Source organism: Hemitrygon akajei, chromosome 26 (genome assembly GCF_048418815.1).
Source record: "Hemitrygon akajei chromosome 26, sHemAka1.3, whole genome shotgun sequence".
Taxonomy (NCBI): domain Eukaryota; kingdom Metazoa; phylum Chordata; class Chondrichthyes; order Myliobatiformes; family Dasyatidae; genus Hemitrygon; species Hemitrygon akajei.
In genome coordinates, this window is record NC_133149.1 from 32636582 (window position 1) to 32658833 (window position 22252).

The 22252-nt window shown below is 40.1% G+C and overlaps 1 protein-coding gene across 2 annotated transcripts in view; it reads right to left on the reverse strand.

The window, feature by feature from the left end:
* Positions 1-22252, reverse strand: part of igsf9bb (immunoglobulin superfamily, member 9Bb) — a 711231-nt gene that overhangs the window by 153449 nt on the left and 535530 nt on the right. For both annotated transcript variants that reach the window (XM_073029796.1, XM_073029795.1), the window contains exon 7: positions 8363-8508. In XM_073029796.1, the coding sequence (XP_072885897.1) occupies positions 8363-8508 (146 nt within the window). The remainder of the gene's footprint in view (positions 1-8362; positions 8509-22252) is intronic.

Consider the following 22252-nt stretch of genomic DNA (forward strand, 5'->3'; position numbering starts at 1 on the left):
GGCTTGAACTTTGATTTCTTGAACTTCTGGTAACGCCCCCTCCCTTCACCATTCACCATTCCCTTTTCCCTCTCTTACCTTATCTCCTTACCTGTTTATCAGCTCCGTCTGATGCTCCTCCCCCTTTCCTTTCTTCCATAGTCTTCTATCCTCTCCTATCAGATTCCTCCTTCTCTTGCCCTTTATCTCTTTCACCAATCAACTTCCCAGCTCTTTACTTCAGCCCTCCCCCTCTCCCGATTTCACCTATCACATGCCACCTACCACCTTGTACTTCTTCCTCCCCTTCCCCCACCTTCTTACTCTAACCTGATCATTTTTTCCCAATCCTGATGAAGGGTCTCAGCCAGAAATGTCGACTGTTTACTCTTTTTCATGGATGCTGTCTGATCTGCTGAGTTCCACCAGCATTTTGTGTGTGTTGCTTTGGATTTCCAGTATCTGCAGATATTGTCGTGTTTGTGCATTCTTCCTGTAACCTCATGGGTTTCTTCTGAGTGTACTGGATCCTCCCTCATGCCAAAGACATGCAAGCTGGCAGGTTAATTGACCACTGTAAAGTGTCCCTACTGTGCGTGAATGAATCCGGGCAGAGTTGATGGGAATAAAGAGAGAATGAACATGGCATTAATACAGGATGAGTGCAAATGGTTGGTTGATGGGCAGTGCAGACTTGGTTAGTTAAAGGACTTGTTTCCATGCCATTCGACTCTACTACTCTATGACGCATAACAAATAGAAGTAAATTAAGTTGTTTCCAAATACACATCACATTAACTTGTGGATCCTGAGATTCTGGGAGACAAGTGAAAAGTAGAACAGCAATTTTTTGCCCCCTCAGTAGAATAGACCTGTTTTCAAAATGAGTTGGCAAACTTAAAATATGGAGTTCAAGCATTACCACTTTACAATGAATCAAACTTGACAAAAACTTGGTTGCCAACCCAGTATATCATGTATCTGTCTGGCTTTGTGCATTCTCAAGACGGTGAAATCAGCTGAATGTAAGAGTGCAACTGGTTTGACCTAGGGCTACATTCAGTGCTTTGTTCAACTGAAGCTGATTAAAGAGATGGCTCTACTGGCCTCCTCATTGATTAGTAGCAATGTACTGCACCTAAATCAAGATACAGGAGATTCCATTTAATTGGGCCATCAGTTAATTGGGACAGCAGCTTATTTGGGACAACTCTTAAAGAACCAAAACTAATCGAGAAAATAGTTGGGATTCCCTTCAGTTATTTCAGACACTATGCTGCTTAATTGGGACAGGAGACTGTTGCTGAACAGTTTCTAACTAGCTTCAGTCATGTATACTTGTGTGGCCGTTAGATATGACATCATCCTTAGAGCAACACTTTTTAAATATCGTCAATTGTGTATGATTGTGTTCAAAAAATGGTGATTTTTTTCGTCACTGATAGTTGGCGAGAAATAAGGATGAAGGCAATTTAGAACTGTTTTGCTCACTATGGTTTCAAGCATTCAGGATTGGAGATCCCAGAAATGGCTGGCAGTGAAACTCAACTGATTTCACTTCTTCAACAAGTTAGGAACTATGAAGAATTTGAAGGTATTGATAATCATATTGAATGTTACAATGAAAGTGAAGATTTGGAAGATGCAATTGTCAAAAGCATTGTATGAAGGCCGGATCCAGTGATCTGAGTAGTCTTCACAAACTGGGGTCTTCCTTGATTGCAGTGGATAACCATGGTCTCCATGAAGTGCTGCAGAACCGCCTTCTTGGCCACTGGATCTCACTATTGAAAACATTCACCCATTTCACCGGAGCTGACTTCACATGCTAGGACAGGCATGTCCCTATTTTACCCGGGTATGAAGCTCACCAGCTACCCTCAACTGGTTTAGCCTGCATTTCAAAGCGGTACATTGGGATGTGGTCGCTGTCACATGCAAAAATCTTCTTGGAGCCACAGATGAGAGCTGAGTGTCCAGTGGGGACCAAAGGGGATTGAGCTGCCCCAGAATGGACTTGACAAGCCCCTTCATCAGAGGTGCTATCCTTCCCTGGAGACCCATACATGCTTGTGTGCACCAGATGAATTCCTCTGTTGATAACCATTAGCAACTAATGCATAGTTTTATAGTTCTGCAGTAGTATTGGCAGTGTTCTAATTTATTCTGTATTTCATTTAAATACATAATTTGTTACTCAGTTAAACAACAGTTTGGCTTTTTTAATACCTTTTTAACTATCTCCATGGAACTTCAGCTAATTGGGGCATCTGCTTAATTGGGCCAAAATGTACTGGTCCTGATGTGACCCAATAAACGAGAATTCACTGTATTTTAAAATTTAACATAACCATGTTTTCATGTGTTATACAAAATGAATGTACTATTACTTCAGAAGATGGGGACAACATGGATTAATTCTTCCTCCTAGTATGGTGGCAATTATTGATGACATTCACCCCTCTCTCATCAAAGGATGACATCATTTGTTGGGGTAAGTGCGACTTAATTCAATAATTGATACCACACAAAGCAGTTATATGGCTCTCCTGGAACAAATAATTTGTTACCCAAGTTAATTGTTTATCTCAGATTGGCTTCCACGTCAGAATTCAAATGTAAACATTTTTCATCATAACATATGTACTTTGACAGGCTTTCGTTTTGGCTTTATGTGCAGAGACAGACGTGTGTAGGCAAAGTGTGCTTGCACAATTTCAAATGCATCCCAAAATTAGATCACAAAATAATAATATAACAGGCAGCTTTAATAGTGACCAGGCTGCTTATTAAACAGAGAGTAATAGTCAATAAAACTACCGCAGATCTCACTTAAATGTTTACCTGATCTGCTTTCATGTGCTAGAAATGAAAGGGGAACCAACAGCAGTGAAAATTCAAGATGAATTTTGACTATTTTGCAAAGAGTACATTTTGTTTGTAAAAATTTCTCTGGTACTATGTTGAGGGATTGTCACCAAGTGCGCTATAACCAGACCATCATGTTTGCTTTCTCCTCTTCCATTGTCTCAGTAGGAGCAAACCATTTCATTTGAATTAATCCAATATCATTTAACTTTTTATGGCATCTTTTCAAAATTTATTTTCCAAGATAGTGGTTTCCATTGCAAATTCGACATTTAATTGCAAATCAATTGTCTTTTGAATTGCAACCAGCTAGAAAGGCAATATTGTGTTGGTCTTGATTGAAAGATGATTTGAATATAGGAATATAAATCTCATTCTCCATTCTCCTACTGTATAAACCCTGGTGAGATATCCATGTGGAATATTGTGCACAAGTCTGAATTCCATATCTAAGAAAGATATGGACGTCAGATATGGAGCTCTGACTGGAGCCTAGTGACTAGTGCAGTGCTGCAGGGATCAGTGCTGGGCCCATTGTTATTATATCAATAATCTGGATGATAACATGGTAAACTGGATCAGCAAACTTGTGGAAAACACCAAGACTGAGGGTATAGTTGACAGCAAGGAAGACTATCAGAACTTGCTGTGGGATATGGACCAGCTGGAAAAATGGGCTGAAAAAATGGCAGATAGAATTTAATGCAGACAAGTGCTGAGTGTTACCTTTGGTAGGACCAACCAGGTTAGGTTTTACACAGTGAATGGTAGGACACTGAGGAGTGTGGTGGAACAAAGGAATCTGGGAATACAGGTCCATAATTCATTGAAAGATAGAAAGGGCACATTGGCTTTCAGAAATCAAAGCATTGAGCACAGGAGATAGGACGTTATGTTGAAGTTGTATAAGACGTTGGTAAGACCTAATTTGGAGTATCGTGTGCAGTTTTGGTTACCTACCTACAGGAAAGGCGTAAATAAGGTTGAAAGAGTGCAGAGAACATTTACCAGGATGTTGGGGGACTGGAGGATCTGAGTTATAAGGAAAGGTTGAATAGGTTGGGACTTTATTCCTTGGAACATAGAAGATTGAGAGGAGATTTGATAGAGGTATACAAAATTATGAGAAGCATAGATAGGGTAAATGCAAGCAGACATTTTCCTCTGAGTTTAGGTGGGGCTACAACTAGAGGCAATGGGTTAAGGGTGAAAGGTGAAATATTTAAGGGGAACACGAGGAGAACCTTCTTCACTCAGAGTATGGTGAGAGTATGGAACAAGCTGCCAGTGCAAGTGGCGCATGTGAGCTCAAATTTGAATTGTTTAAGAGAAGTTTGAATAGGTACATGGATGGCAGGGGTATGGAGGGCTATGGGGCAGGGGCAGGTGCAGGGCAATGGGACTAGGTAGTCTAAATGGTTTGGCATGGACTTGATGGGCCAAAGAGCCTGTTACAGCTAAGGGCTATACTTTTCTATAACTCTATAACTGTAAAGGATGTACTGTACTTATGATAGAGAAAGTTCAAGAAAAGTTCATCATAGTGATTCTTGGGATGGTGAGTTTGTTCTATGACAAAGGATTAAACAGGATGGGCCTATTTCAAGTTTACAAGAGTGGGAGATGATGTCATTGAGACCTTTATAGTACTGAGATAAAGAAAATCAGACATTGAATGACACAGCAAATACAAGGGTCTAAATAATCCAATCCTGTTTAGGTTCCTTGCTCTTATTCATTAATAGTCTCAGAGTGGTGATGAGCACCTTCTCAAATGTTGCAGCCTGTGTAAAGGACAATGGATGTGAAGGGCCCGGATCTTTGTCTGGGGATAACAAAAGGACTGCAATGTATTTACAAATCCAGATATCATATTGCCATAATGAAGACAAATTGGATTCAATCTAACAAAATAACCAGTATAAAAGAGCTGCTGCTTAAGACCCAGTAACCCAGGTTCAGTTCTGACCTTCGTGGAGTCTGCATGTTCTCCCCATGACCTGGTGCAGGGATTTCCTTCCATTCCCAAAGATGTGCACACTGTAGACTAATTGGCTACTGTAAATTCATCTTAATGTGTTGGCGAGAGGAGTTGATGGGAAGATGGGGAGCAGAAAATTAGCTTCAGTGTAAATGGTTGACTGTTGCTCAAAGGAGGTTGCATGAACCTGTAACTCTATAAAATTAGGCTGCTATCCTTCTGAATCTCAGGAAATTGGCAGAAGATGGAAATTGTTGGTCATGTTGCAGCTTCTGTGTTTTATTGAAGGTTGTTCATAAATTGAACATTTTCCCTGAAATGAGAACTTCCTGTGAGATAAATAACTTCAGTGCCTCAACACTTAGTAGGCAATCTAATTATTTTAAGCCAGGGATAATTTTCAGAAAATAAGAAATGTTGATTGCATTATGTGCTTATTGTGAAGAAGCATTAACATTTTACATTTCCTAACAGTTTATAATTAACTTATTGGCGCCCTGACAACTTGCTTTCAAATGCATGAATTAAGAAATCAAGATTATCATGTAAAAGAATATGTGAGAATACTCAACACATTTTAGAAACTGCACAAGAGTCATAGCTGACTAACGTAGTGCTTTCTTACATGAATTGATGTAAAATAAACTAGGAGCAAAATGATACGGAGCTATATTTTGGTTAATGTCCTTGAGTAAAAAGATGGATAAATGACAGATAAGTAACTGCTTTACAAACTGAAGAACCCTTCTATCTGATTACAATGATATTTACATTTCCTCTTGCTCCACAGAGCAAACATCAGTTTCTTTGCATACAGGTATAAGTTTATTTACGCTGAGAGACATATCACAAATTCCACGACACATGCCGGTGATAATAAACCTGATTCAGATTCTGATCTTCTTGGAATTTTGTATCTCAGAGAGCCATGGTGCTCATGAGTTTAATATATTCAAGGCTGACACCAACTTTTTTGAATGCCAAAGGAATCGGATGAAGCACAGGACCAGTCGTGATCATGATGGTTGGAGAGTAGGTTTAAGCAGCCTATTACCAATTTCTGTTTCCTTCTTGCAACACACACAAAACACCGGAGGAACTCAGCAGGCCAGGCATCATCTACGGAAAAGAGTAAACAGCCAACGCTTCGGGCCGAGACCCTTCATCAGAACTTCATCAGATGTTCTTTCCTATTCTTTATGAAGCCTTGAGAGGTTTAGGAACATTTATTGTCATTTAATTGCAGGTGACTAAGATCTACCATTGTCCTATGAGGAAGCAAGACTTTGCGCTTTGTTCTTCCCACAAATTTGGGATACTGTGTGCAGTACTGATCACCTGGGTATAGAGAGGATGGTGCTAAACTGAAAAAGGTGCAGAAAAGATTCATGAAAGGATTACTGCTACTGGAGGAATTAAGTTATAACAAAAGATTTGAGAAGCTGGACCTTTACCATGCAACGTAGGAGTTGAGGGGTGACCTTATAGAGGTTTATCAAATCACAAGGGCCATAAATAAAGTGGAAGGTCACAGTTTAAGGGAAAGTTTTAAGAGGGGCAACTTTTCACACATAGTGTGGTGTGTATACGGAACAAATTGCCAGAGGAAGTGGTAGAGGCAGGTACAATTATAACGTTTAAAAGATACTTATGCAGGTACAGGAATCGGAAAGGTTTAGAGGGATATGGGCCAAATGTGAGGAAATGGGACTAGCTCAAGTAGCACAACTTGGGTCACCATGGACTAAAGGCCCTTCTTCCATGCTATATAACTCTATGGCTCTATGTTGCAATATCTGTCTTTTAGTAGGGTTGTAATTGCAATTCGCACCTCAACAGTCAACCTCTTCAAATCAAATTATAAGACCAGATGATATAGAAGCAGAATTAGGCCATTTGGCCTATCGAGTCTGCTTCACCATTTCAACATGGCTGATCTGTTTTCCTTCTCAGCCCCAATCTCTGCCTTCTCCTCATATCCCTTCATGCCCTGACCAATCAAGAATCTATCAACATCTGCCTTAAATATACCCATTGACTTGATTGCTACAGCTGCCAGTGGCAACAAATTCAAAGGGTTTGCAGCTGCAGTTCTCCAGTTGAATTGCATTAGAAACATAGAAAACCTACAGCACAATACAAGCCCTTCAGCCCACAATGCTGTGCCAAATATGTACTTACTTAGAAATTACCTAGGGTTACCCATATCCCTCTGTTTTCTAAGCTCCATGTACCTATCCAGGAATCTCTTAAAAGACCCTATCGTATCCACCTCCACCACCGTCACCGGCAGCCCATTCCACACACTCACCACTCTCTGTGTAAAAACCTGATATCTCCTCTGTACCTACTTCCAAGCACCTTAAAACATGTGTTCTTTGTTAAACCCTAGGTCTTTCCAAACAGATCTGAATATTGAGGGCGGGAAATGCTGCTGGGGCAATGAATGTCACTTGCTGGAGTTCTCATGTTGCTAAAAGCAAGGAAACATCCAGTGTACATATTTAAAAATTAATTTCAGTGGCAAATGGCATCTTGAAAATATGACTCAAACAGCAGTAAAGAATGAAAAGTCTGAACCAGAAAGGAAGGAATTCAAGGAATCCCTGAGGATCAGTCTAAGAAATGGATGATACATCAACCAAGGTGACAGTCTGGACATACTATTAGTTCCCAGAATGGATCTGAGATGACACTAATGAGATTTGGATAGTGTCATTCCTGACAAAGCTGCTGTTAGTTAACACTACATTCAGCCAGTATTTAACTATCTTTGGAAAGAATGGTTTGCTAATCCATCTCAGAGGGCAGTTAACTGGATCGCATTGGTGTAAGACTGGAATCATATCCAGATGACAGCTTTCCTTTCCTAAAGGATATTAATGAGCCAGATGGCTTTATATGACAATCTGCTAGTTACACGTTCACCATCACTTCTAGCAGCCTTTTATAATAGATTTATTTAACTATCTGAATTTATATTCCACAACTGTTAAGGTAAGGTTTGAACTCACATCTCCAGATCTTCAGTCAAAGCCTTTGGATACTAGTCCAGTAACTTAATCACTCCTGTACCATACTATTTTTATGTTGCTGACAGACTGGGTCCAATTTTGACAATCAGCAATAATGCAAAACAGACACAGCATTGGAGTTTAAGCACATATTTTCGTAAATGTGCTACATAATTTAAATGTACATAATTGTGTTCTGCAACAACCCAAAGTAAAATATATTCTATAATTCATATTAGTCAGACACAATTGCCAATTATCTATGTAACTCCTTAGACCAGCATAGAGTACATCATCAAGTGAAATAAATGCCACGTGCACTTCAGTAGTGATTGCATTGGGTTTTTGCCATTGTTTCTGCAGCAATGTGGAGATGTAAGTAATGGGATGCTGGAATGTGAAGGCAAGACTATAATGGGCATGTGAATCATGAACTAATTCAGCACTGGCACAGAGAAGGAAATAAAGTCCAAGTGCCCATGCTCTGTTTAGCCAATCCCCATCCCTCAATGATACTCACACTGAACTGTCAAGTAACTTGAGGCTGAAGGAGAATGCCCAAAGCTGTTGCTAGGTACGCAGGTGTACTTCCCAGCATCCTCGGGCTTGACTCGGAAGATGATCAACATTCCATCAACAAAAATCCGCACTCTCAGATTCAGGTCACTGTGAAGACAGAAAGGGACAAAATAAAATGACAATTCACTTCAGGTGTCCTATTCAAGGAACCTAATGCAGGAGGGGGCATTTGTCCCTGCCCCTTTGTTTACATGAAAGGTGAGTAGTGGCCTTGTAGACATTAAGTATTGACAAAGAATGTCTGCGTAAAGGCTGCTGGACTGTTTTGCATGCTCCAAGTATCGATCATGTTACACAGACTTGATGGAGCAGGCATACCTTTCCCATTCTTTATTTTCATATTTGTATATTTGTGATTAACCATGTTAATTAAAGTTCCCTAGTATTTCAATATTACCATCCTATAAACTACAGCAACCTTTTATGATATATAATAATTCACAATATTTAAATGATGTTAAAATTATTCTGAATATTGACCAGCTATTTGATCAAGAGAAAGGAAGTTAGCATTGGAAGATACAGCACATCAGCATGCTGATGCATACTGACTATACTCAATATTTCTGTTACAATATAACACAAGCACTAGGCTCAAAGTAAGGATCTGTCTGTTCTCCAACAATGAAAGATATTTTCCATAAGATTAAAAGCACCAGAGGGTCATTTCCATTTCTTGGACGAGAGAGATTTTAGATAAACATGGTGAATTCAGAATCAATTTGCATTAGGTTATGGGGCAGAGTGGCTGGAAAGTGCCATTTCTGAGAAAATTCTCAGTACACTTTGCAGTAGGTTGCCATGAAACTCCGTCAGTCAGACCCAGGCTAGCAAATTATACTGTACAATTTCATGATACAGAGTTTTCAGAAACTGTATTGATGAATTAGGACTAGAGTTATAAGGAGAGGTTACCTAGGCTAGGTCTTTATTCCTTGGAAGGCAGGAGAATGAAAGGTGACCATATAGATGTGCTTAAGATTCAAAGAGGCAAAGATAAGGTGGATAGTAACAGTCCTTTCCCCAGGTTAAGGGATTCTAATACTAAGGGGCATCATTTTACGATGATTGGTCAAAGATTTAAAGGGGATCTGAGGGGCAACTCTTTTCATGCAGAGGGTGGTGAGTGTATGGAATGAGCTGTCAGAGAAAGCATTTGGATAGGTACGTAGAGGTGTGGGCTTGGAGGGATACGCACCAAAAACAGGAGGTTGTGGTTGGCATGAACTGGTTGGGCCAAAGAGTTCATATCCATAAACACGAGTTATTCTGCAGATGCTGAAATTCCAGAGCAACACACACAAAATGCTGGAGGAACTCAGCAGGTCAGGCAGCACCTATGGAGGGGAATAAACAGTTGACATTTCAGGCTGAGCCCCTTCATCAGGACTGGAAAGGAAGATGTAGCCTCCTCGCCAACCTGTGCACACCCTTGGAATGTGATGATTAGAATGGAGAAGGGCCATCTATGAAAGCACGAGGAACTCTGATTCCTTCCGATGGGAACCAGCAAAGGCCAATTGCAAATAACAGGAAGAGCAAAGAACATGGAACACACACAAAATACTGGAGGAACTCAGTAGGTCAGGCAGCATCTATGGAAATGAATAAACAGTGATGTTTCAGGCTTAGACCCTTCTTCAGGACCAGCCCTCTTCATAGCCATGTCAAGTGAACCTCCTCCTACTCCTACATCCATCGGTCAGCCCAACCACATCCTCTTCTCTCGGCAGCACGTCGCTAGCTACCACTTAATAGAGTCCATGCTATTCACTACGGTACTCTGAGTGTTATAAAACTCTACATTCTCACTTCTTCCTCAATAGGAATGCTATTTTGAATTCCCCCATGTACACAACAAAACTATCTCTGTTGTACTCCTTGTAATCTTACAATGGACAACCTTACATATTACTGCAGATCCAATCACAAACAAGAGGAAATCAGCAGATGCTTGAAATCCGAGCAACAGACACTAAATACTGGAGGAACTCAGCAGGCCAGGAGGCATATATGGAATAGAGTACAGTCGACGTTTCAGCAGGACTGGAGAAAGAAAGTCGAGGAGTAGATTTAAAAGGTGGAGGGAGGGGAGAGAGAACCACAGGTGATAGGTGAAACCTGAAGGGGGAGGGATGAAGTAAAGAGCTGGGAAGTCATTGGTGAAAGATGTACAAGGCTGGAGAAAGGGAGTCTGATAGAAGAGGACAGAAGGCCATGGAAGAAAAGGGGAGAGGAGCACCAGAGGGAGGCGATGGGCAGGCAAGGAGATAAGGTGAGAGCAGGAACAGGTGGATGGGAAATGGTGAGGGGAGGGGGTTTGGGGGGGGCATTACTGGAAGTTCAAGAAATCGATGTTTATGCCATCAGGTTGGAGGCAACCAGACAGAATATAAGGAGTTGTTTCTCCAACCTAAGTGTGGCCTCATCGCAACAGTAGAGGAGACCATGGACAGACATATTGGAATAGGAATGGGAAGTAGAATTAAAATGGGTGACCATTGAGAGATCCTGCTTTCTACTGTAGATAAAGCTATTTGAGGGTATCACTTAACCCCACACATTTAATTGGAATAAATTGCTAGAATTTGGTTGTTATTCTTGAAAGTCTACAAAGATAGCCTGACCAGCTCTTGAGGTTATGGAAATATTGTCACACTACTCTGCTATTTAACCATTAATAACCCTTAAGAGATACATGTATGAAAGACACTAACTGACCAAGCGTAAATCTCTGAGATTTACTTATTGCAAAAATCCCCTACAATAAAGAATTCAATATTGCAAAAATATATAAATGAAAATCTCAAGTGTTGCTTTCTTACCCTGATACATAAAATGTATTGAATTATCAAATCATGTGTTAAATTATCACTAGTTCATTAACATGTGGTGTGAAAGCACACACAGGAGTAGGGAAATGACAACTATTCTGAATGGAAATAGATAATAAATGAGAGCGTGCATTAACTGTAAGTTAAATTGAGGCATTGATGGTTGTAGTAATCTAATATGTGCTTGCTTTTGAATTTGTCAGTGTTATTTGTTTGCATAGTGAATCGTTGATTAGCAAGAACAAAATCAATTATTGTTGAAAAGTTTTCTTCTGCTGATTCCAACAATGGATCACAATGTTTTCTTTCCAAATTGTTTGAATGAGTGCTTGCTGCACCATCAGCTGGGAGCTTATGTAGAATGAGGCCGAAGGTTGTTAGAATTTTAAATCTGTTCATCTCGTAAAACAGGATGATGCTGCCACAAGTGCAGCCTGCTTTCTGGGATCCCATCCAAATGACCATTATTTACAGCAAGACAGCGTTGGTAATGAAGGCTAGGGGCTAAGATAACACTGGAGCAGTTCTAATCTAATCTCCAAACACAGTAAAGGCCAAGTGAATGTGATTAACAGCAGGAACAAAGGCTGAATTCCACCCCCGCCACTCCGAACCATAACCACCATGCAAGCCAAACAAGGCGAGTATCATACATGACCCTTTGTGCCTCAGTACTACATCAGCCACTGCATGTTTTACTAAACTGATGGGAACCTATTCAGTAACTGTGTTCAAAAGGATACCTCGTTTAATTAATGCTTGAGTATGTGCTTTGTCAGGTTCTGCTTAATTACATTCTAGTTAAAATTCTACATACTCAAACCTAAAAGGCATAAATTAATAACAGAAAATTGCAGCTTTGCAAAATATATTGGTAGGAGTTCCCAGTGCTCATCCATAAATATTTCTTCTTAAATTCTAACACATTATTATTTATTGGGTAAATATAAGAATGTATCAAGTCTACAACCTCCTGATTATTCTAGAAGCCACTGTCAGTGTCAACTGGGCTGATGACACAACATGTCCCATACAAATGAATATCCATTATAATAGAGTATAAACCATGGGGTGACTTTAAAGCTGTAATATGAGATATTACAACCTATAATAAGAACTTGGCAATCTTATCAAGCCACGTTTTCAGTAACAATGTCTTATGTTTACAGATTAATACTGTAAAATAACCCAGTGCATTTTACAGAAGCTAAGCAAAATTTGGCCCTGGGCCATGTAAGGAGACATTAGAATAGATTCCAATAAAAGCTCATAGAGGGTAGTTTTTGAAAAGAAATGAAAGAAGCAGGGACAGTAACACAGTAGAACCGCTGCCTCTTAGTTCCAATGATCTGAGTTCAAATCCTGACAAATGGAGCTGGCTACTGGAATTTGCAGGTTCTCCCTATGACCATGTGGGTTTCCAGTTTCTCCACTACCCCAGTTTCCTCCCAGATATTAAATGGCCACTGTAAATTGCCCCTAGGGTGGAGCTGAGTTGTAGAACTTCAGGGCAGTTGATTGGAATATGTGGATATGTGGAGAACGAAAATTGAATTAGTGCAGAATTAATGTAGATGGGTCTTTAATGGTCAGCATGGGCACGATGAGCCAAAATAACTGTTTCAATTATTTATGAAAGTGGTTATGGAGAGAATTCCAGGATAAGTACCCAGGTAGCTGAAATCACCATAGCAACTAAATTGAGGGTACTCAAAGGGCCATAATCAAAGCGCAAAGAACTTGTCTATTATAAAAGGTTACGGGGATAGGAGAGGCTTGGCCATGAAAAGCACATGAAAAATAACATAAAGAATTGCAGGCAAGCTTGGATTCTTCTGCTAGCATTAATGGAGTGACTCAGAATTCACATTGCCACATTATATCCATCTGCAGTTTTCTATAATATACCAGGCACTGAATTCTCTATAATAATAATAATTCCGATATTTGCAAAGGAAAAGAACATTGTTTATCTTAAAGAGTGAATATGCTAGATTATCTTTTTGTCACAGCGTTTACTGACCATTGATGACTATGTAACAGCCAGAGTCGATTGTAAGTTAATTGAATTAAATAAGACCAATATTTTTACCTTTTCAATATGGCCTCTGCTTTGGAATGGTTACTAAAGCATTGACTCAACTCTGGTTGAGTGCCTTCAGTGGTTAGATTTGATCTCCTAAAATAGTTTAGATACCAAAATCAAACAGTAAGCAAAATTTGTCTCAAAAGGATGCGGAATGACAACAACCACCACCCTTGACATTCAATGGAATTTCCAATTCTGAGTTCCCTGTCATCAAAATCCTGTGGGCCACATCGAGCAGAAACTTGAGCAAAGAGCCACATAAATCTGGTGCCTGCAAAATCAAGTCAAAAGCTGGGTATCCTGAGGTGAGTACATCAGCCTCTCACATCCAAATCCTTTCCATTATTGACAAGGTAGAATTTAGAAAAATAGGTGAAATTTATTTATTGCCTGGATGAATGCAACACCAATATTCAGTAGAGCTTAATGCCATTCAGAACAAAAAGGCTTGCAAGCCATACCATCCACTAACCCTAAACATACATTCTTTTTATGGGCTACATAACGGCTACACTTTGTGCTATTTAAAAAGATACTACCGTTACTCACCAATGTTACATATGTGCAGTGTAAGGACGACAACAGAGTAGTATGATTAAATGATTCCCTGTATTTTGCTGCATTTATTTTACCTTCTACCTTCACAAGCCATCTAGGGCCTGTTGCAGTGAAGCATCCCCATAGCACGATGCAGCCACTACTATCCTTCACAGTAGGGATGGTGAGTTTTTGATGATGTGAAGTGCTTGGCTTATGCCAAGGATAGCATTTAGTCTGATGGCCAAAAAGCTCAATTTTGGTTTCATCAGACTTTAGAACCTTCTTCCAGCTGACTTCAGAGTCTCCCACATGTCTTCTGGCAAATTCTAGCTGAGATTTCATGTGAGTTTTTCTCAACAGTGGATTTCTCTTTGCCACTCTCCCATAAAGCTGTGACTGGTGAAGCACCCGGGTAACAGTTGTTGTATGTGTAGTCTCTCCCATCTCAGCTATTTAAGGTTGTATCTCCTCCAGAGTTGTCATGGTCTCTTGGTGGCCTCCCTCGCTAGTCCCTTTCTTGCACGGTCATGCAGTTTTTGAGGTCGGAATGCTCTAGGCATATTTACAGCTGTGTTATATTCTTTCCACTTCTTGATGATTGACTTAACTCTACTCCAAGGAATATTCATTGACTTGGAAGTATTCTTGTATCCATCTCCTGACTTGTGCTTTTCAATAACCTTTTCACAGAGTTGCTTGAAGCATTATTTTATCTTCATGGTCTAGTTTTTGCCAGGATACTGACTCACCAGCAGTTGGACCTTCCAGATACAGGTGTATTTTTCCTACAATCAACTCAAACACCTTGACTGCACACAGGTCTCCAAAAACAAATCTACATTTACCTAATTATGTGACTTCTAAAACCAATTGGCTGCACCAGTGATGATTTAGTGTGTCATATTAAAGGGGGTGAATACTTATGCAATCAATTATTTTGTGTTTTATAATTTTGTAATTAATATTGATTGCTTTGTAGTGATCTGTTTTCACTGACGCAAAAGAGTCTTTTTCTGTTGATCAGTGTCAAAAAAAGCCAAATTAAATCCACTGTGATTCAATGTTGTAAAACAATAAAACTTGAAAATTTCCATGGGGGGGGGGCGGGTGAATACTTTTTATAGGCACTGTATATCACCTTTCATTCTTGACCAAAGGGATTGCTGCGGTTCAAACACATTCTCAAAAGCAGCTAAAAATGGACAACGTATATTCGTTACTCTAGTGATGGCTACTTCTGAAAAATGAACGAATTTTAAATTAATTTAGTTTTACTAACTGCTCTTTCCTAAACTTTGAGGCACAAATTCTGTAGAAGCACTATGGATTCTCTAATTCGACAGCATCATTTGCATCATTTATTTAATTTATCATCATGTCTCCTATTTTCTTTAGTAAATTTTCAAGATTTATTCCATTTATCTTTTTCTTAGGCAATCCTGTGGGCTCAAAGTTTACTTCCAGTTCAGCTGCAAGGAGATTGATGAGCCACGTGATGAGCCTCAAGTCAGGCAGAAGCCCTTTCCTCTATTTACCTACTTCTCACTTGCTAGAACAGAGCTTAGAACAGAGTATCTGCTTCAGGAGTCTTGTATTTTCCAGGCTCTGTTCACAAATTGACAATTAGTAATGTTATACACTGGGAACAAGTTGATAGAGACCATTGTTTTGCTGATGTTGAATGCAAGGCCTATTTCCTTGATTATTTCATTGAACAAAGCAGTGACTTGGAGGTTGGTCTCCAAGTGTGGGCTGAAGTCCAAATGGAAATGCAATGGCTGTGCAAATTAGGAGCCATAAATTATTTATAGTTCAAGAGATCACTCAAGCCACAAGAGAAAGACATCTGTAACCACTGTATAGATAATGACAACTGCACGGTAGAATTACAATTAGTATCACTCAAATAGGCTACCTTGGAAAATACTGCAGCTAATCAAAAACATGGAATTTAAAGGCTGGTAGATTTTGACTATAGTGCTGATCTTCATTCATTACTTTTAGGATTTGATTTACACATGTCAAGATAAACTGAAACTGAAAATTTTCCCTTTCCTTGGTAACTATTACAGTTTACTGAACATTAAATGGCCAATTTTAATGCAGATCCCAAAGGACAGATATTGGCAACAAGTTGCTTATTATTCTGTACTGATTGGCAATAAATCTGTATATAATTCACGGAGCTCACAGAGATCTATCAGAAAGGAAACAGTGTTCCCAATTTTAATGGGAGCTTTGTAAAACAGCAGAATTCTGTCCAAAACAGAACAAATTTCCATTAAAATTTCATTAATCCCTAGGCACGGTGAACTTCGAAGTGAATGTTGGCTTAACAAGTTTACCTGGCATGTGTAGGATTTTAATTCTGTTTTAATACTTTTCAACCTTTTGATTTTTGTTCTTCACCCTTCTATTAACACTCTGTGTACAGTGCACTATTGGTGTAAATGGATTGTTAAGAGTGCAAAAGAGAAATGGTTCAACTTACGGGCACACTGGAACTGTTGGAGTAGAGAAGTCCAAGAGCCATATAATTTACTTTTGACCAGTCTTGACAGTCACATAGTATGACAATAATTGGAACTAATTGCAATCAATTCCATCTGGGTAGCCTGCAACTTAGCAGTATGAACATCCAGAAGATAACTGCTCCACCTCTGCTTATTTTCTCTTTCCTCTAATCCATCTGGTTTTCACCCATATTCTCCTCCCAATAGGCCCCTCCCCTATCCCTGCCCTCTGCCTTCCCCACCTCTCTTCCTTTATTCCATGGTCTACCTTCTTTTATCAGATTTCATCATCTTCCACCCCTTGTCATGTCGGCCTATCACTTCCCATCTTCTGGTGTCTCTTTCTGGTAAAAAAATAATTTTCCTCCCCTCCCCTTTTCTTCTGTTCCCCACTCTGGCCTCTTACCTCTCCTCACCTGCCTATCACCTCCTCCTGGTGCCCCTCCTCCTTCCCTTCCTCCTATGGTCCGCTCTCCTCTCCTATCAGAGTCTTTCTTCTCCAGCCTTTTACCTGTCTCACCCACCTAGCTTCACCTATTACCTTCTTGCTATCTTCCTTCCCCTCCCCTCACCTTTTTATTCTGGCATTTTCCCCCTTCCTTTCCAGTACTCAAGATGGGTTTTGGCTCAAAATGTCAACTATTTATTCATTTCCATAGTTGCTGCCTGACCTGCTGAGTTCCTCCCCTCTCCCATCTACTTATGAAGACCCTCCCATTCCCTCATCTGGATTCACCTATTGCTGCTGGCTCTTGCTCCACCCTTCCTTCCATCTGTTTAAAAATCTGGCTATCGCCAGTCTATTTTTCAGTCCAATTAAAAGGTATTGACCTGCAAAGTTGACTATTTACTACTGTAGATGCTGCCTGACCTGCTGAGTTCCTCCAGGTTTTGGTCCTAATTCCAGGATCCAGTCTCAATCAATTAGTTGACAGAAGGTTCAAGCATGAGGTGAGGAAACCTCATCAGTGAACACACAAGTCCACCCATGCTGACATTCCCATAGCATCTGTGATGGCCCACTGGGAAACGTGGGAGAGTGGAAAATGGCCAATTACCATGACACGCAAACAACAATTACGTGGTTAGAGCTGAGTGATCTTTTATACATGAAAATCATGATTCCAATGTTGCCTGTTGAAGCAAACTGATGCTATGTTAAAACTCCATGGTTAAAGCCATACTGCATTTTAATGTGGGTTATTTAACTGAGGAGTATGCCCTTACGAAAAGAATTCTTCAAATTTCATTTTTACACATGCAAATATGTAAGAATAATGATTAAATTAATCATTATTCTTAGATATGGAAACAAATTCTCTTGGAAATAAATTCAATTTTTATATAAAAATGTAATCATGTAAATCAACTTGCAAATTGTTTCTCCAATACCTTTGAAGGTAACAATATCTGCACCAATAACAAATATATACAACAGACACTAATGAATTGTTTGACTGCGCTACTGATTTCACTGTAGAGATGAGTACTGCGATTGTAAAATCATCAGAGATAAGAGGAAAGCATTATTGGTGGTTATTATTTAAAAGGAGAATTAATATTGAATAAATTGCTCAACCCTGTTAAGCATATAACCATGATTTGACTGCTTAGTTACAAGGACCCTGAGGGAAGGGAAAAATATATCAAGTTCTGACTACCAACATTCTTTAGAAATATAATCCCACATAGGCTCAGAAAATATAACAATACTTATAAAAATAGAGAATATTGATGAAGAAAGGAATTATTTCAGTTGTTAGCTTCTAGCCTGCAATGCACAATTAATAAGCATTAAGATACTGGAAACAGTCAGAAAATAAACAATGTATTTTGCTGAAGAACAGATTAAAGCTTCACTAAGTTTTATGGAACCTTTGAAGAAGCAACTGACATACAGATAGCTATATAAGAGATTTATGGCAAGGGTAACAGCAAACAGACTTAAGGGGAATGCATCCATGTATATAGAGCAGATCTCAAAGAAAAAAAAATGAAAGGTTCTTGGAATAGGTAAGAACTGATTATTCTCTGAGAGTGAATAAGAGAGATTTGGCAGATGCTGGAAACCCAGAGCGACACACACAAAATGCCAGAGGAGCTCAGCAGGTCAGGCTGGATTGGGAGCACTGGATACAGTAAACCACCCCAACAGATTTGCAGGTGAAGTGTTGCCTCACCTGGAAGAACTGTTTGGGGTCCTGAATGGAGGTGAGGGAGGAGGTGAATGGGCAGGTGTAACACTTCTTCCGCTTGCAAGGATAAGTGCTGGGAGGGACTGTGTTGCACTTAATGAAGTAAGTGCTACAATTGCCCATTCGCCTCCTTCCTCACCTCCATTCAGAAATAAGTGCGCCAATTCATCACTCTGGCCTCTTACTTCTACACCTCACCTATTTGTCACCTCCCCTGATGCCCCTCCTCCTTTCCTTTCTCCCATGGTCCACTCCTCTCCTATCAAATTCCTTCTTCTCCACCCCTTTATCTTTTCCACCTATCACCTCCCAGCTTCTTACTTCTCCCCCCCCCCTACCCCCCACCATACATGGCTTCACCTGTTACCTTCTAGCTTGTACTTGTTCCCTTCCCCACATGTTCATGCTCTGGCATCTTCACCCTTCCTTTCCAGTCCTGATGAAGGGTCTCAGCCCGAAACGTCAACTGCTTATTCCTTTCCATAGATGCTGCCTGACCTGCTGAGTTCCTCCACATTTTGTGTGCATTGCTCTCTTTCTGGACTGTTTTTATTTACAACTTACATAATATGCCTGCACAGCAGATTGAGGCAACAACATCAAATTGTGAAGGCCGATGAAGATTTTAAGATTGTGGACAACACACAGTTGGCAGATATGTCAGATTTGCAGTTTGCGGCAGATGCAGTTTAATGTAAAAAGATTGAAACAAAATACTATGATGTAGACTTCAAATACAAATTACTCTTTCTGTTATTGATCTTGATTCCCTCACTATCTAAAAAATATATTGATCTCTGCTTGATTGAACTGCATGAGAGAACTTCCAACAACAGCCTAAGGCAGGAAATTTCAAAAGATTCACTGGCCTTTGGGAGAATAACTTTCTCCTCATCTCAGTCATGACTCTGTGACTATGATCCATGGTCCGATAGCCCTCAATCAGAGTAAACATCCTCTGTGCATCCAGGCTGACAAGCCCTGCAAGAACCTGTCGGTTTCAATGAAATTTCCCCTCACTGTTTTGAACTCTGAAGAATAAAAGCCTGCTCTACCCTGTGGCAACTGTATTTATTTTTAGGTAAAGGACCAATCCTCCAGTTGTAGTCTCATTAAGGCCCTACAGAAATGGAATTAGACAACTTAAGTCTGTATTTAAATCCTGTTTTAATAAAGACCAGTATACATATTGCCTTCCTAACCGTTCACGTTGGCTTTCAGTGACTTGCGTACAGGACACCAAAGTCAGTTTGAACATGAACATTACCTATCCTCTCACTATTTCAAAAATAATATTACTTTATGGTTTTATGCATAAATGCGGTTGATTTCATATTATATTGCTCCTCCCACATTTTTACCAACAAACTCATCTAATTTATATCCCCTAAAAAGGCCTTACATCCTCCTTGCTATCAACAATCCTGCTTGATTTTGTATCATCAGCAAAACCCCAACCTCAGCCAAATCGATGCTGTAGATTGCAAATAAAAGAGGCCAAAGCACTGTTTATTGTAATATCTCACTAGGCATTGGCTGCCAACCTGAGAAAAATATAATTTCCATGATGGCGTTGGTCAGCCATGGCAACCTTTTGTGGGTCATCTGGACAGCAAAGATGCATACATCAGGATGCTCTTTATCGAATACAGATTGGCATCCTCCCAAAACTAATCTATAAGCTTCAAGACCTTGGCCTTAATGCCTCCTTGTGCAATTGGATCCTCAATTTCCTCACTTGCAGACCCCAGTCAGTTTGGATTGGCAACAACATCTCCTCCACAAGTTTGTGTGCTTAGCCCCCTGCTCGACTCGTTTATACTTATGACTGTGAGGCTAAGGACAGCTGCATTGCCATATTCACGTTTGTCGATGACACCACTGTTGTTGGTCAAATCAAAGGTGGTGATGAATCAGCATATAGGAGGGAGATTGAAAATCTGGCTGAGTGGTGTCATAACAACAACCTCTCACTCAATGTCAGCGAGACCAAGGAGCTGCCAGTCCTCATTGTGGGATCAGAGATGGAGAGGGTCAGCAACTTCAATTTCTTCAGTGTTCTTATTTCAGAGGACCTGGCCTGGACCTGGCACGTAAGTGCAATTACAAAGAAAGCAAGGCAGCGCCTCTACTTCCTGAGATGTTTGTGTCAATTCGGCATGACATCAAAAACTTTGACACACTTCTATAGATGTGTAGTGGAGAGTATATTGACTGGCTGCATCACAGCCTGGTAGGGAACCACAAATGCCCTTGAACAGAAAATCCTACAAAAAGTAGTGGATACAACCCATTCCATCACAGGTAAAGCCCTCCCCACCATTGAAAACATCTAGACAAAGTTCTGTTGCAGGAAAGCAACATCTATCATCAAGGACCCCCACCACCCAGGTTGTGACCTCTTCTTGCTGCTGCCATCAGCAAGAGGATATAGGAGCCTCAGAACTCACACCACAGTTACCTCTTAACCATCAGGCTCTTGAACCAAAGGGGCTAACTTCACTCGCCGCACAGGTTCGTACAACCTATGGATTCACTTTCAAGGACTCCTCATCTCACTTTCTTGATACTTATTTCTTATTTATTATTACTTTTTTTCTTTTTTGTATTTGCACAGTTTGTCGTCTTTTGCACACTGGTTATTTGTCTGCCCTGTTGGTTGTCCTCTTCCATTGGTTCTATTATGGTTATTGGATTTATTGAATATGCCCGCAAGAAAGTGAATTTCTGGGTTGTATATAGTGACATATATGTACTTCGTTAATAAATTTACTTTGAATTTGGAACTTTATTCCCACTGATTTCTTTCTCTTCAATAGTCAATTCACAATTCATATTAGGACATTATCTACAATTCAAGGAGTCCTAACCTTGTCAACCAACCTCTCGAATGACTTTACAGTAACATTATCAAAGTCCAAATACTTCATGTCAGCATTAACATGCGGGCCGAAGGGCCCATGCCTGTGCTCGGTGACTCTATGATATTGCATTAGGTTTCCTTTTATCCACTAATCACTTCTCAACAATCTCCTGTACAGATAGGTATACAAGATTATGAGGGGTATAGATAGGGCAAATGCAAGCAGGCTTTTTCCACTGAGGTTGGGCAGAGGTCATAGGTTAAGGGTGAAATGTGAAATGTCTATGGGGAACATGAGGGGAAACTTCTTCACTCAGAGGTTCGTGAGCGTGTGGAACAAGCTGTCAGCACAAGTGGTGCTTTGTGAGCTCAATTTCAATGTTTAAGAGAAGTTTGGATAGGTACATGGATGGTAGGGCTATGGTCCAGGTGCAGATCAATGGGAGTAAGCAGGTTAAATAGTCCAGTGTGGACTTGATGAGCCAAAGGACCTGTTTCTGTGTTGTACCTATCAATGACCCTATGACTCTATTAAGTAGTCAATCATGAGTTTTGTTCCATAAATCATGCTCAGTCTTATTCAGAACCGAAACAGAAGATGCCAGAAATGCCCAGCAGGTCAGGAAAGAGAAACAGAACCAACGTTTCAGTCAAGCCTTTTTCCAGCCTTTTCAGATATCGTTTTAGATGTCCAGAATCTTCAGTTTTCTTTATTTCCTGTGCTCAGACCTATTACTCTTTTTAGGGTGTACCATTATTACATCCTTATAGATTCCAGCATTTTCCCCTCCTTCTGA